Source organism: Lagopus muta, chromosome 12 (assembly GCF_023343835.1).
Source record: "Lagopus muta isolate bLagMut1 chromosome 12, bLagMut1 primary, whole genome shotgun sequence".
In the NCBI taxonomy this organism is placed as follows: domain Eukaryota; kingdom Metazoa; phylum Chordata; class Aves; order Galliformes; family Phasianidae; genus Lagopus; species Lagopus muta.
In genome coordinates, this window is record NC_064444.1 from 18,272,174 (window position 1) to 18,287,093 (window position 14,920).

Here is a 14,920-nt window from a genome sequence, read left to right on the forward strand (position 1 = left end):
CGCGCGCGCTGTGAGAGGAAGCGGCTGTCCGAGGCAGTGCCTGAATAACCACGGACCGACAGCAGCGTTACCTCGCGCTGAGAGCCTCCACAAAATTCCCCCAACACGTCAAGGCGTGTTGAATCGAAATAGCGTGGTCATCCCGCTCTTCCAGGCGGAACGGAGACGGTGCGAACCTTCAGGCACGGCTCAGGCAGCCCCACTGGGCCTGACGGCGTTGGCGGCGGCCGGCTGAGCCGCGTCCCGAGATGGCGGCGGGTGGCGATGGCGGCGCGCTGGGCTGCGGGCTGTCCATGGAGCGAGTCCGCGCCCTCACCGAGCTGTCCGAGCTGGAGGCCGCTTATAGCCGGCTGTGCGAGGAGGAGGTGCGGGCCGGGCCGTGTGAAGCGCTGAGATGGCGCCTCAGCACTGCCGGCTGACAGCGTCCGTCAGTTGGGAGCGGGTCTGGGCTCGTGTGTGGGGAAGGCTGAGCCGCAGAGGGGAGTCGGGTGAGCTCAGCTTAAGGCTGGCAGGTCTGTCTCCGGGAAGCGTCACTCAGCCATGGCAGCATGTTAACACGAGAGCGTAGGGCTGATGTCAGCGTTATCCAGCCCTGAGGGCAGCCGTGCTTCTGCCGTTGTGTTTCAGAGCACCGTGCAGCAGGAGCTGGACGCCCTCCTGGAGCAGCAGGGCACCATCGAGAGCAAAATGGTGGCCCTGCAGCGTATGGGGTGAGTGGTGCCGCTGCTGTGCTGAAAGGACACGTGGACATTCTCGGGAAAACCCAACCCCTTTGGCTGCAACTGTGTCCCAGTGCTCCCTGAGCTCCAGTAGCTTGCAGCTGTGCCTACTGCCCGGGAGAGCTGTTCCATGCCCACCGTCCTCTGGGCAGAACCTTTCCTTGCCCACACCTCACCCTCTCATGACACAGCTCCACACTGTTCTGTTGAGCCTTGTCGCTGTCAGAGAGCAGAGCTCAGCACTGCCTCTCTTCTCCCTGTGAGCCACTATAGGCCATAAGGGGCTGTAGGCCGTGAGAGGCTGCAGCTGCCTTGAAGCCTCTCCTCTGCTTTGGGGCAGAACAGTCCTAGAGCCCTCAGCAACTCCTCACACACCATGCCCTCCAGACCCTTCTCCCTCCCATAGCCTTCCTTTGGATGCCCTTTAATAGCTTTATGTCCTCCTTACATCATGTTGCCCAAACTACACAGAGTGCTTGAGGTGTGGCAGTACCAACACAGAGCAGAGCTTCTGTCAGTTCATTGTAGGAAATTAATGTGGGACAGTTCCTTCCATAATCACAGCACCTTTTTTTTCTTGTGTTCACTCTACGTGTATTTTTTTTCATCCAGCCCCAACCTGCAGCTCATCGAGGGGGATGCCCAGCAGCTGGCAGGAATGATCACCTTCACATGTAACCTGGCTGAGAATGTCAGCAGCAAAGTCCGGCAGCTGGATCTGGCCAAGGTACTTGCATCACTCTTCTTTATTTTAGAGCTACCTGGTTTTGCTAGCTTATAGGATCTTGCTGAGTTCCTGAGTATTGCAGGTTACAAGAGTAATGTTAGGATTTCCCATACAGCAGCTGCTTCTTCAGCATATTTTTGCAGATTATGGTGAATAAGTCGAGTTTAGCCTCAACTAGTTAGCACAACGTTGTTAGCTCTTGCAGTGCTGAGGACAGAGGAGGTGGTTGTTGTCAGCTGAGATTGGGCAGGAATCCAGGCTGTCTTTCTGTAGAGATGAGCTCAGAGGCTTCAGATCCCAGCAGCCTGCACAGTTGTGACAGTGCCTCTTGTCTTTGCCTGTTAAGGTGGAGTATGCTCTGTGAACTCAATCTGAGCTTGTGTGGGCAAATGCTTCTCTTCTATCAGATTCACTGGACCTACAACCCTTTTGGGGTTTCTGCTTATGTAGCTGCTCATTGTGTAGAGGAGCATCGCTTTGGTCTGTTTCTTCAGTCTTTTTCCTCCAGGTGCTGTCTTCTGTCTTTTCCTGATTCTCTTTCCCTTGTCCAGCCTGCAGCAGCAAGCCTTACCAGTTGACTTTCTTGCAGAATCGACTCTATCAGGCCATTCAGAGAGCTGACGACATACTAGACCTAAAGTTCTGCATGGATGGAGTTCAAACAGCTCTGCGAAATGAAGATTATGAACAAGCAGCAGCTCACATTCATCGCTATCTGTCTCTGGACAAATCAGTGATTGAGCTCAGCCGTCAAGGCAAGGAAGGTAAGGAGTGTTCATGAGGAGAAGCTGATAAGGCACCTTTCAGTTAGATAACTAGAGGGTAAGTGATTCTTTATGACAGATAGTCCCAGCCCAGTGGACAAAGCAGAACACTGAATGTTTGCCAAAAGTCTTAGAATGTGATACAGAAACGGACATCAAAGTCTTTGAAGTGTAGTCATGTTTGAATCATCATTAATTGAAGAAGCATTCCTGGCACGAGGTTTTAATAGCTGCCTGGGTAAAGGACAAAACGTACAGGGTAAAAGAAGTGAGGGAGAAGACTGTCAGGGGAACACTTGCAGTATTGCAGTGTGATACTAGGAGAAACAGCTGGACGCAAATGAACGAATTGCCCAATCCCTAACATAAATTTCCAGTTGATTTGTTCACAACAGGAGTCCTGTTAGTTGGGTGTACTTCAGACTTACCTTTCTTTGCTGTGACCCACAGAGGGATGCTGGTATACCTTCTGCCTTCTCACCTTTGAGCTGCACAACCTTAGTCTCTCTATCAGGAGAATAAATAGTCCTTTGTGAGGTGAGAATAGTGCGATGTTACTTCATTTCTTCTCTTGCCTTTCAACAGGGGGCATAATTGATGCCAATCTGAAGCTCCTGCAGGAATCAGAGCAGCGCCTGAAGACAATTGTCACAGAGAAATTCGACACAGCTATGAAGCAGGGAGACCTGCCCCAGGTGGAACGATTCTTCAAGATCTTTCCCCTGCTAGGCTTACATGAAGAGGGGCTGAGCAAGTTCTCAGAGTACCTCTGCAAGCAGGTAACACGTTCTGTGAAACATGCAGTGCTGGGGGAAAGCAAAATCCAGTCTCTAGGGTCTTGTCCCTGGCGTGTTAATTTTTGAAATTAGTATTGGCCCTCAGTTCAGCTCTTCCCCTACCTTTTGCACCAAGGCACCAATCTTGGTGTTTGAATACATAGCCCGCTAGCCGTCTTGTTTCTCCTTTTGTGTCTTCTTTGTATTTGCTGAAAGCTCATACAGCAGAGCCTGGAAAGAGAAGATCAAGTTTCTGCCTCTCCTTGAACCTTGAGTTTTCCACCAGAGAAGAAAATCTGGGGAAACAGCAGCAACAGTAACTCTTGCAGTGGGAATGATAGCAACAGAAATACTGCACTGCACTCGATAGTGCAGGGAACAAGGGCCCAGGCTATGGGATGAGCAATATCTTTGAGTGCTGACTGAACCTGGTGTCGTGCAGGTGGCCAAGAAAGCAGAGGAGAACCTGCAGCTGGTGATGGGGACAGACATGAGTGACCGTCGAGCTGCTGTCATCTTTGCAGATACCTTGACACTCCTCTTTGAAGGTAGTCTTCTCCCTCTTCTCTTTGCCAGTTGATTGAAAATAGTTTATGATGAGATAGTTCATTGATCTAAATGTTTTTTAATTCTAGCTCCATGCCATTAAATGCCCTTTGAGCTATGGGACCGTCGTGCTAGAGGGATGCAGACACAGATAGCAGACTTGTCCAGCCAGGAGAGAGCATTAGAATAAGCAAGCTTTCCTCTGTACAGCTTGTGCAGGCATAGTGGAATTGCAAAGGACTTTTTTTGCTACCTCCAGGAATCAGTTTCTTTCTGTTCTCTGCATCCTCAAAACAAATGGGTGTTCCCTAAAGGATTTTTCAGGCACACAGCTCTCCAGACAAACAAATCAGATCCCTTAAAGTTGAGCATCTCTCGATGCCTCCAGGCCTGGCTCTTCAAGGAGGACCGTGGCAGCTTGAAGGGAGAGAGAGGAACATGAATGCTCTGTGGGGATGTTGCCAAAGACAGTAATTGAGATCCCATGATGATTAACCCGCCTTCTCTATTGTATCTGCTCTAATTCCAGGCTGCAGCGCTGCCAAGTCGCTCTCAGCCTGGCACCCGTGCTGCTACTGAAGGCCCTTAGAGCTACTGGGGCTTTCTTGGCAGTAGTGATAGGAGAGGAGGAGTGTTGCTATCTCTCGGAGCAGAGAGCATGTGAGAAGAAAGCAGTCTTAGAGAGATACCTTCTTGGTGATGAGCTTTTTCTCCAAAGAGCTCCTGCCTTCACTGATGTTTGCCCTCTTGTTCCACCTGACAAAAAAAGAGCAGAGCTTTCCGTAGGCTCATTTTCCTAGCATTATTATTCTCCCATAGCCTGGTGCTGAAAGCTAGGATTGTGTTTGGATGATCCCTCTGGAATTAGCCTGCATGGCTTCCTTCTGTGAAAGCTTCATTCTTTTGATTTTTGCATCTTTGTATCTTGGACTGGTTGGAAGGCAGCTGACCCATGGCAGGAGCTCCTTAGGAGGAGAGATGGCTTTCAACCCCCAGCAAACTTAGGCCATAGCCCTGCAATAAACAGGAGAGAAACCAGAAGGCATTGCATGCAGAGAGAAGGTGCTGTGATTAGGGGGTGGTGATGACAGGCCTCCAGTTAGCCACTAGAGAGCAGCTGAACAGTCTGGCCTGTTTATCTGGAGAGTGAGTGATCCCCTGTCTGAGGACCTGAACAGCTCTGCTTTGGGTCTAGGCTGGATGAGAGCTCCTTTGGGCTCTCTTGCTCCTGAAAGAACAAAATCCATCTTGTTGAGATCTCTCTGCCTGCAGGGATTGCTCGTGTTGTGGAGACCCACCAGCCCATCGTGGAAACCTACTATGGGCCAGGGAGGCTGTACACCCTCATCAAGCACCTGCAAGGAGAGTGCGATCAGCAGGTGGAGAAAGTGGTGGAGAAGTTTGTCAAAGAGAGGGACTATCACAGACAGGTCAGTGGGTGTGATTCTGCCTGGCATAGCCAAACATAGCCTCCATCCAGCTCTGCAGGGGTACAAGTGCTGCAGTGGTGGCAAAGTTTGACCTTGTCTGTTGAGAGAAACACTGCTTTGCTCCATACTTGCACTGATGGCTGAAGCAGTCCAGCTTGCAGCTGCCCTTTTTATTGCAGAGGATTCATTGTGAGCATGATAAATGGACCCTGAACACAAAGGACTTTTCTCTGCACGTCTGCAGGGTGCTTTCAGTACACCCTCCCCACTGTCTTATTTCTGCTCCTGTCTGTTTGATGGAGGTCTGCTGTGATCATCTCATGGTTACACACCCTGGTGCCTCTATTGGAGTTCCCATCCCACAGCCCTTCCTGGCAAGCTGAGCTCTGTCTCAGAGGAAGAGGTGAATTGGTTCAATTCCCAGGGCGCTTCCTGCAGTGCAGTCATGTTGCCCTCCTTGGGCAGGCAACTCCTTAGGCTGTAGCATGAGAAGGAACTCCCAAGTTGGCAGCAGAAGTGTTGATGACTTTGTATTTTTGTGATTGCAGTTCCAGCAGGTTCAGAACAGCATGATGAGAAGTTCTTCTGCAGAGAAGATTGAACCGAGGTACAAACAAAACTTCTTTTTACTCTGATCTTCCGGTCTTGATCTGTCATTAATGCTACTTAGCATTTAGATAGCTCTTCCAGAGCCTCTTCCAGAGGCTTTGCACCTACTAAAGCCTAGCATCCAATTGTTAGGTACCCTTCACTGCCCTTATAAGACAGCTTCTGTGGTGGTGCTTTGCTTTCTCTTTATTTTAAATCTTGGCCTTGCTGGAGGTCTGGGAGTACCACTGCTCATGAAGGCTTTATTTGGCTCTCCTCACTGCTTTTTAGTGGTGAGAGTGCAGTCCTTGGATCCCATGAAACAGAGCAGTTCCCTGGGTGGATAATTTGTGTCAGATTCCAGAATAAATCTTTGGATCCTATTAATTCTGTACTGCTGCTGCAGTGACTGTAACAGTAGTGTCTTGCTAATAAACTGAAGTGCTCTCAATCTCTGCCCTTTTCTGTCTTGAATGCTTGCATAGCTCTTAAATAAGGCCATTTGAAAGTGCCATCTGGCATTGCATGATTTCTAACCATGCCTTGAAAGAAAAGCAATGTTTGTTGAACACGATATGTCTGTGAGCCTGCATGACCACTCATTTCAGTGATTATTTAGTGATCTGCTCACTGTTTGAGTAAACATGGACGCATCCCCTTTCTGAGCTTTTGTTTTCCATCCATAAAATAAGCATAATGGTTTCTTGTCCCACTTTTGCTCGCTGGGAGGCTGTGAGCAGTATGTGCAAAGTGCTTTCGTGCACGTTAATAAAAAAGCTGCTGATGTGACAGTATTTTTTTCATAGCTCTCTCACATCTGAACACTACATTCTGCACTGTCGTGTGCTTCTTTGATTTCAAGTTTCCTGGGCTATTCAGCCTGAACAGATCTTTCAGCATTTTCAGAAGAACAAGTGACTCTGGAGATGACGGGGACCAGGCATTTCTAACAGCAGGGCTCACAGAATGATGGCAAAACTGAGGCAGGAAGGGACTGATGAAAGTCTCAGGTCTGTCCTCCCACTCAAAACAGGGCTGATTTTGAAGTGGTATCAGGCTGTTCAGAGCCTTGTGATGATTTTAATGTGGTTGCTCTCACATCCATGAGGGAAACAAAGAACGTTCTCTAATGATTTTCTCAGGACATTTCGATTGTCACATGAGATGGCAGCATGCAGCCTGCTTTAAAGTGCTTTAGCAGATGTGAACCTAGTGCCTACATGAGGCTGGGCACAGAGCAGGGAAGTGCTGCTGCTGCTAGGGCAGACTCAGCCTGGAAACCTGCTGTAAGGACAGCTGCTGTTGGCCTGCTTTGCTGCAGGGCGACTGACAAGATGAGCTGCTGAGCCATTCCATCTTGGCAGCGCTTGTCTGCTTCCCAGCATAACCTGTCTCCATTTAAATCAGCTGAGGTAGTGAGTTGTCAGGGCAAGAAGCAACCCTCCATGCAAACAAGCTCCCCAGATGTGTTTCAAAGCAGGGTTGGTGTTATTTGCACGTACCAGTTATTCTGCTGAGCTCTGCCGCTCGATAGCACACATGGAAATGGGCAGTATTGATCTTGTAGTAAAACAGCAGAGAACTCGCCGCTTAACTGAGCTAAATGAGTGCCCTCCTTTTGTACACCTGCAGCCCTGACTCTTGTTATGTCCCTCACAGGGAACTTGACCCGATTCTAACAGAGGTCACCCTGATGAATGCCCGCAGTGAGCTCTACTTGAGGTTCATCAAGAGACGAATAGTAGCTGATTTTGAGGTGGGAGACTCCATGGCCTCTGAGGAAGTAAAGCAAGGTAATATCTTGAAAACCAATGTTTGCAGGCTATCTGTTCCTCACAGCTGTCCAGAGTGGGGATGTGTCCAAGTTAGTATCAGAGCACTGACACCAGCTCAGCAAAAGTACTTTGAAAGCACTCTGTAGAAGATAAACCAACTATTGGAATGCCTGCAGAGCATAATAAATGAGGTTTCCAAAGAAAGGGAGAGCCCTTTGGGCACTGAAGGCACTATGGCAGACTCCACAGAGAGAACAGGGCTAGGGTTTTGGTATGCATAGAGCTCTAGAAGTCATATATGTCACCTGCAAAAGTCAGCTCAGCTCTCTTGGCTCCACAGTTGAGGCCTGTGGTTTATTCCAGGTTGAGCTTTGCAGGTGTGTGCCTACTGGGCAGGCAGCAAGGGGATTAGGTGGAATTGTCTTCTGTCTCTTGGCTGATAGTTCTCTTTTGTGTTCTGTAGAACACCAAAAATACCTGGACAAACTCCTCAACAACTGTCTGCTGAGCTGCACCATGCAAGAACTCATTGGCTACTACATCACCATGGAGCAATATTTCATGAGGGAGACTGTCAACAAGGTAGAGCGCAGACTGTTGCTTGCCATAGCTGTGCCACTGGCTGAGATTTACATGCATGCTCCACAATCTTCTGCTGAGCACTCCTAGAGAGGGAGATTTGTACACAGGAGGACTGCAGAGGTTGGGAATGTCTCTTGTTTCCCTTGGCCTTGAAAAGCTCCAAACATACCCCTGTGTATGGGAAGTGTCTGATTCTGTGCTTTGGCAGGGCTGGCAGCCAGTCCCACCTTCTGGGCGCTCTCTCCTTGGCCAAATGTAGCTGCTGACTCTGGTCCATTAGCCTCACATTGCTCTGCTCCCTCCCTCTGCTTACACAGCTGTAGTGGCTGCGGAGCCAAAGCTGTATCAGGAGGTTATGAAGCAACTGCTCCAAGCATAGCTTGCAAGATAGGTTTGTGTTGAAGGTCGTGCTGGCAGTGCAAAGCGCATTGTTTCTGTCAGCCACTTCTGTGAGCCTGCAGACCCATGTTTCCCATAGCTGATGCTTAGTTACTGGCTTTGAAGAGCAACTTCTGTTCCACAGAGGAACTTTTTGGATGTGGTGTGGAGGTGAGGGGCTTGAGTGGTCAGATTTTCCAAGTCTACAGGCTACTGAAAACTAGGGTGAGTGATGCCAGCCCACAGATGGCTCAGTTCAGCTCAGGGTGAAAAGAGAAAGCTGGCAGCATTCCACGGTTTGGTCTCACAGCGCTGCTCTGGGAGGACACAGCTGAGCTCGGGGCACTGAGACAGGCTGTTCTTCGCAGGCTGTTGCCATGGACAGCTATGAGAAGGGCCAGCTCACCTCCAGCATGGTGGATGATGTGTTTTATATAGTGAAGAAGTGCATTGGGCGTGCTCTATCCAGTTCCAACATAGACTGTCTCTGTGCCATGATCAACCACTCCACCACCGAGCTGGAGTCTGACTTCAGGTAATGAAAATACACCAGATTCATCATACCTTACTTTCCCCTCACATTCTGCAAACAGTGTTTGCTGGCAGATGGTCTTCCTTGTGTTCTAACCTTTGATCCTTTGTCATCTCTGTGGAGATGTAGTAGGAGGCAGCATCAGGCATACTTTTCTCACAGTAGCAGTTGCAGGATAATCATAAAAGAGAAACAGGAATCTTGTGGCCCAAAATCCCCATGACACTGTCCCCACATGGTAGTGCTGGGATGCAAAGTTGCTCTCTGGGTTGCCCACAAGCCTGCTTAGTTCTGTTGTGACTTGAACAACTTCAGGGTGGTGCTGCAGAAATTGACCTACTGCTGTTTCTCTTCCCAGTGTGGGAGTGGAGAGCTGTGGCTGAAGACAGCAGATAACTGCAGGAAGGATTTTATTTTTATGTCAGCCTTTCATCTTATGTTCTGGCAGGGGATACCTGCAGCCCTGCATTGTCCCTATGAAATTCTACTTTTTCAGGCCCAAGTGCTGTCCCTTGACACAGTGCACAGCGCTGTTGTTTTCTTGCAGCATTTGCTGAGTATGTTCTGCTTGCCCCATAGGGAGGTTCTGTGCAACAAGCTGAAGCAGGGCTTTCCAGCAACGACCTTCCAGGACTTTCAGAGAGGCGTCACCAGTGCTGTGAACATCATGCACAGCAGTCTGCAGCAGGGCAAGTTTGATACAAAGGGCATCGAAAGCACCGATGAGGCCAAGCAGTCCTTTCTGGTGAGTCTGGTGGCTGTCCTGGTATCGGAGTTGGGGTAAGGACGAAAACAGGGGGGAACTCTCAGGAATGGGACCGGTGCAGCCAGCTCTGCCTGGATCTGCTTTCTCCTTTCAGCCAGCTCTACAAAGACAGCAGGAGAGACTGAATGCTTTCATTTCATTAAACTCTTGGTTACAGGTATCTTGATGCAAAGTGCTTCAAATGTCAGTTCTCGTACCAGAACTCCTCCTTCACCTGTCAGCTTGCCTCATATCCCTGTCTGCACAAATCTCAGATAGTTCTGACAGTTAGTTTGGCTTCAGCAGGTAGAGAACAGTCTGTTCAGTGAAGAACAGACATTCATCTGGCAGGAGGGTGCCGATTTTTCCTACGTGTGCATGCCTTCCCTGTTTGTCTGGATGTACTGTGTATAAACCATCACCTTCAGCTGCTCACGGATGGTTGTTCTTTGTGACAGTCACATAAAGAAGCTGGGGGTTCATGCATTCTTCCATCACATTTGAGGCTTTGCTGCAACGTCATGGACAGAACAAGGAGAAAGAATTGGACTAACGTGACTCAAACTTTCTACCAACAGTGGGAAATTCCAATGAATTCCACTTGCTTTTTTTTTTTTTTTTTTTCCCCAGGTGACCTTAAACAACGTGGAAGTCTGCAGTGAAAACATCATGACCCTGAAGAAGACTTTAGAGGTTTGCTCTACATTGTTTACTGTTTTTTTTTTCCCCATAATCAAACAGGTAATATCCTCCCTTGTAGGGTCAAATAAGTCACCTGGACTTTGCTTTGCCCAAATTCCTGACATCTGCCCTCCAACCTTAGGAAAACAATTCAGAGCTGTCAGAGCTCAGTAGCATCAGTGGTGTACCTTGGTCTAACTGGAAATACCAGTTCCTTCAGGTTGACCAGTAAAATAAAACCATTTGATTGTGGTTCCCTGGTGCGGGGTGATATTGCCTCTGGGTTCCTTTCTTGCTGTTCTCTCCCCTGCTGGAGTCAGCAGCTTCAGCAAGGGCAAGAGTTTGGTGTCTGTCTTTGCAAGCATGCTGGTGGGCAGCCAGAGCTTGACAGTGCACAGGGATGGAGGCAGCCTGGGTTGTTAATTTGCAGCATGCTTGTGGATCTCTTTCCTGCAGAGTGACTGCGCCAAACTGCTTAGCCAAGGCTTTGGGGGTGAACAAGCACAAGCCAAGATTGATAGCTGCCTCTCTGACATGGCTGATGTCTCCAACAAGTTCCGTGACCTCCTGCAGGTGAGCATTGTGTCACTGCTGGCCCCCAGCACTGGGGGGAATCATTTCAGCCCAAGGCCTGGGCCTTGTCCGGCTCTAGGAGTGCTGGATAAAGAGTATTGGGAGGAACCAAGCATTCACTTTTGAAGCATGCAAACAGCTCCAACCCATTTGCACAGCTGCGCCAGTTGGGAGCTGTATAAAAACCACTGAAAGCAGCTGCAGAGCCAGAAGGAATGTCACTCCTTTTGCCTTCACTCAGCACAAAGTAATTGGTCCAGAATTTTCAGGAAAAAGCATATTAATAGCATTTCCCTCCTCCATTCTCCCTCGTGGCTCAGCATGTCATCACATTAGCCAGAGCCCCACCAACTAGTGCTGAAGAAGGAGATTTGGTCGAGAGGCAGCTGCTCTTCTCCCAGGTTTCTCCTCCTTTCCATCCCCAGCACGGGCAGAAGGCTCTCTGGCTAAAGCCAGTGTCCCTGAGTCATGCTGGGGCCTACTGCCCCAAAGTTTCACAGTGGCCGCTGACAGGGAGGGGAGCAAGAAAGCCTGACGCCTCCACAGTAAAGAAGCCAAGCAAAAGAGGATATTTTTAACCAGGTTTGCCACTGACTTTGTACTTCACAACAGGGCCAGATCGTTTCTAGTTTGGCTTTGTAGTTCGCTGTAGGCAGATGCCTTCAAATCAGTAGTGCAAGCAAATTCTCATGAGGCTTGTGGTCAGCACTGAAACCAAGCAGCTCATGAATAAAGAGTAAAACTCTCCAGTTTAGTGGTAGTTCAGCATTAAAACTGGCTGCAGAACAACCAAGAGGCTGAGCAGCAAGCTTCTGCACTGAGTCACACGCATTGAATTTGCCTTGGAAAAGGGCAATTGCCAGCAGGGCCTGCTCATAAATGGCAATTTTAGTTAAAAACCTTAATCAAATGCCAGGTAGGATTGGTACCCAAGTAGTTTCATGCTGGGTGAGCTTTCTTGACATCTTGCTGAGCCCAATGGGGGTTTCTGGCAGGAGGGGGCTTTCGGAGGACTCTCGCATCAGAGCGGACAGAACAGCCTTTGCTGACAGCCTGCTGCTCAGGGGAGATGGCATTTGCTGGGGCTATGATTAATTCAGGGAACTAGCTGTGGTTACAGCTTTTATCCTCCTTTTAGCTTCTCCTACTGAGCTAAGCTGCGCTGCAGGTGGGAGGCAGCAGTTGAGTCTGACTGCAGCGTCCTCCAGGCTGGAACTGCGTGGAGAGCTGGTGTTTGCCTCCTCCCCTGCCCTGGTGGGATGGGAACTGAACACCTCTCCCCTCAGGACACTTCTGTAGCAGTGTGGGCAGGGCTGAGGCAGCACAAGCTTTCAGAGCAGGCTGCGTGTCAGCACAGTGCCAGCTTCTGGGCCGTTGTCCTTCCCTTTCTTATCACTATGGTGTCCGTGTAACCATTTGGCACCAGAAGGGCCTGGGTCCAGCTCTAGGATTTCTTGGTTTAGTTTCACTATGGAAGGCTGTGGGTCAGTTTCTCCACCTCGCAGGAGGATGAAAGCAGCAACAAAGCAGTTGTGCTGTAGAGGTTATGTATTGTTGGACTTAACCTTGCTCAACTGCCCTCCTGTCCCCTTCTTGTCCCCCTCAGGAAGGTGTCAATGACCTGAACAACACAGCCATCAAACCCCAGGTGAAGCCATGGATCAACCTATTCCTCTCCATCTCCCACAGCATCGAGGAGGTAAGGCTCATGGTTGTCTGCTTCTAGCTGTACCTGTATGCTCTCATTCCTCTCAGTTCTCTGCTGCTTTCTCATCACAGAGAGCATCACACTGAAATAGCCAAAAGATGATCAGCATCCCAGCCTGGAAAAGAGTATTTAGCTTGAGAGGAATTTGAGGAAACAAAAGGAATGTAGTTTGCTCTGGAAGGGACATTCCTCCCTCTCTTCCTTCTTTACAGCATGCCACGTGAACTACCTTTTTTTCCTTTTTCAATGTCAGGAAGAATTCAGTGACTATGAAGCTAATGATCCCTGGGTCCAGCAGTTCATTGTCCACCTGGAACAGCAGATGACAGAGTTCAAGGTGAGAGGAAGGGAAGGGATGTGGCAGCCTGCCAGGCTTCAGCCAGACCTTCGTCAGGCACCTTCCAACCCTTGCCCTGCTCAGTGGAACAGAGGACAGATGTCCTCAGATCGCTTGCAGGGCTCTTAGAGACTTCTATGGCATTCAGAGGCTGTTTGTAGGCCCTGCATCCCTGGGTTGCTTTTGCTGGTGATGTCCACTCACTGAGAGTGTAAATAAGAGTGGTTTTTAATGGGAAAGCTGTCTTAGGCTGGGGTTACGTGGTCTGCTGCTGCTGAGAGTGACACAGCTTTCTGCTTCTAGGCTGGACTGTCACCAGCAATTTATGATAACCTTACTGGCCTCATGACCAGCCTCATAGCCACGGAACTGGAGAAAGTGCTCCTCAAATCCAGCTTTAACAGGGTGAGTGAAACACTGCTCCCTTCTCCATAGCATGGTTGGCTGTGGCTACTCCATAAAATCCTTGTTATCCTCCAAGGAATGAGGCAGAGCAGAGGAAGATGCTACCTTCAAGAAAGCTCTGCTGCTGCCACCGACCAGCTCAGGGAGATCTTGTATTTGTGCACGCAGGAGTAAAGCATATTGGGAAGTTAACAGTGCTTCCTTGGTCCTTGCAGCTTGGTGGTCTGCAGTTTGACAAGGAGCTGAGGTCTCTCATAGCCTATCTCACCACGGTCACCACCTGGACCATCCGCGACAAGTTTGCACGTCTTTCCCAAATAGCCACCATCCTCAATCTGGAAAGGGTAAGCTGCATGTGCTTTTGGAGTTACTGGGCTCAGCCAGGTGTTATTACAGATGTGGAGCAGAGAGAAACTGGAAAACCTGCCCGTAATGCTCTAACGTGATGGAAAACACAGCAATGACAGCAGGGTAGCAGAGTCCCAGGGTGTAACAAGTAAGGATGTGCCCAGGTACAGAAGTGCACTGGATCCAGAAACAAAGGAAAAAAGCTGCTTACCTTTAGAAAGCCTCAGCTAGATAGTGAGATACCTTTGCCAACCCTTAATTAAGATCTGGGAGAGGGTGGATCCTGACTCCACCCCCTTTCAGTCACTCAGGTATATTGCTTGCACCTGAGCTTCCCTGGGTTGGCCCTGCCTTCCCACCAGGTGCTCCATCACTGGTTCAAACTGTCACTTAGCATTTCTGTTACACTGCCCCATACCTGCTGGGTGTTTCTGAGCAGGAAATCCTGCCTGTCCCTGACACATCTGTCACCACAGCCAAAGTTTGAGCTCACCCTGAAGGCAGCTGGTGCTGTTTCCTGCAGGTGACAGAGATCCTGGATTACTGGGGCCCCAACTCGGGCCCGCTCACCTGGCGCCTCACTCCTGCAGAGGTCCGGCGGGTGTTGGCTCTCCGAAAGGATTTCCGTGATGAGGACATCAAGAGGCTGCGCCTGTAGTTCTCTGCACACAAGCACCCTGAAGGAGGTAACAGCAGGAACACTGCAGCCCTGGTGCTGGCCTAAATCCCCCCTGGGGCTATAGCTGGCTGTTGGATCTTGTGAGTTTGGGGTGCTGGCCTTCCAGGGCAGGGGAAGAAGAGCCTCTGTCCTTCTGAGGGACCAGAAATAAGGCAGCAGAGGACTCTCACACTGAGAGCAGTGTGACACATGCTAGGTGAATGGACAGGGATGTGCTAGTGCATTGCTCCTTTCATTCTGCTTCCCTGTGTGAGACCACAGAAGATCCAGGAAATTCAGGGTTGCTGTGGAATGTTTTCATTATGGATCTGTACAGATTGCTCTGCCTGTGCCCCCGTGGTGGCGTTTGCCCTGCTTTCTGCAGGGAGGCTGCAGCCACGTTCCTTCTGTTCTGCTTGTTTGTGGGTCAGCTCTCTCCCTGGTGGTGATGGGGACTGTGCAGTAGCAGAAGCAGCCTGCTGCGAGGCAGGAATGGTGGTGGGGGCAGGGTGCTTGGAAAATCACCAGCAGGCCTCTCGAGGAAGGAGGGTCACGGCCCTGCTGGCTCTGTACAGATACACTATAAATAAACCGCGCCTGGCTGAGCAGCGACCTTGGGCTGCGTGTGCGTGCCTGGAGGGAGCTGGA

The 14,920-nt window shown here is 49.8% G+C and overlaps 1 protein-coding gene across 2 annotated transcripts; it reads left to right on the forward strand.

Annotated features, from left to right (window-relative positions):
* The first annotated feature begins 203 nt into the window (after nt 1–203).
* On the forward strand, nt 204–14,847 carry COG4 (component of oligomeric golgi complex 4). 2 transcript variants are annotated; one of them, XM_048958188.1, is made up of 19 exons: nt 204–365; nt 628–710; nt 1,332–1,446; nt 2,036–2,210; nt 2,796–2,989; nt 3,429–3,534; nt 4,805–4,962; nt 5,511–5,569; nt 7,210–7,343; nt 7,789–7,907; nt 8,654–8,820; nt 9,397–9,562; nt 10,193–10,255; nt 10,700–10,816; nt 12,423–12,515; nt 12,778–12,861; nt 13,165–13,266; nt 13,482–13,610; nt 14,138–14,847. In XM_048958188.1, the coding sequence occupies exons 1-19, from the start codon at nt 249–251 to the stop codon at nt 14,270–14,272; spliced, it is 2,316 nt and encodes a 771-aa protein (XP_048814145.1). In that variant the 5' UTR covers nt 204–248; the 3' UTR covers nt 14,273–14,847. The 2 variants fall into 2 exon arrangements, with proteins under 2 accessions (XP_048814145.1, XP_048814146.1); XM_048958189.1 differs by lacking the exon at nt 628–710 and having other exon boundaries at nt 208–365.
* Nucleotides 14,848–14,920: the final 73 nt, after the last annotated feature.

Coding starts and splice junctions, on each gene's coding strand:
- COG4 (XM_048958188.1), top strand. CDS start 249: ATGGCGGCGGGTGGCGATGGCGGCGCGCTGGGCTGCGGGCTGTCCATG. Junction 3,535..4,804: donor CTTGACACTCCTCTTTGAAG/GTAGTCTTCTCC, acceptor CTCTGCCTGCAG/GGATTGCTCGTGTTGTGGAG. Junction 4,963..5,510: donor AGAGGGACTATCACAGACAG/GTCAGTGGGTGT, acceptor TTGTGATTGCAG/TTCCAGCAGGTTCAGAACAG.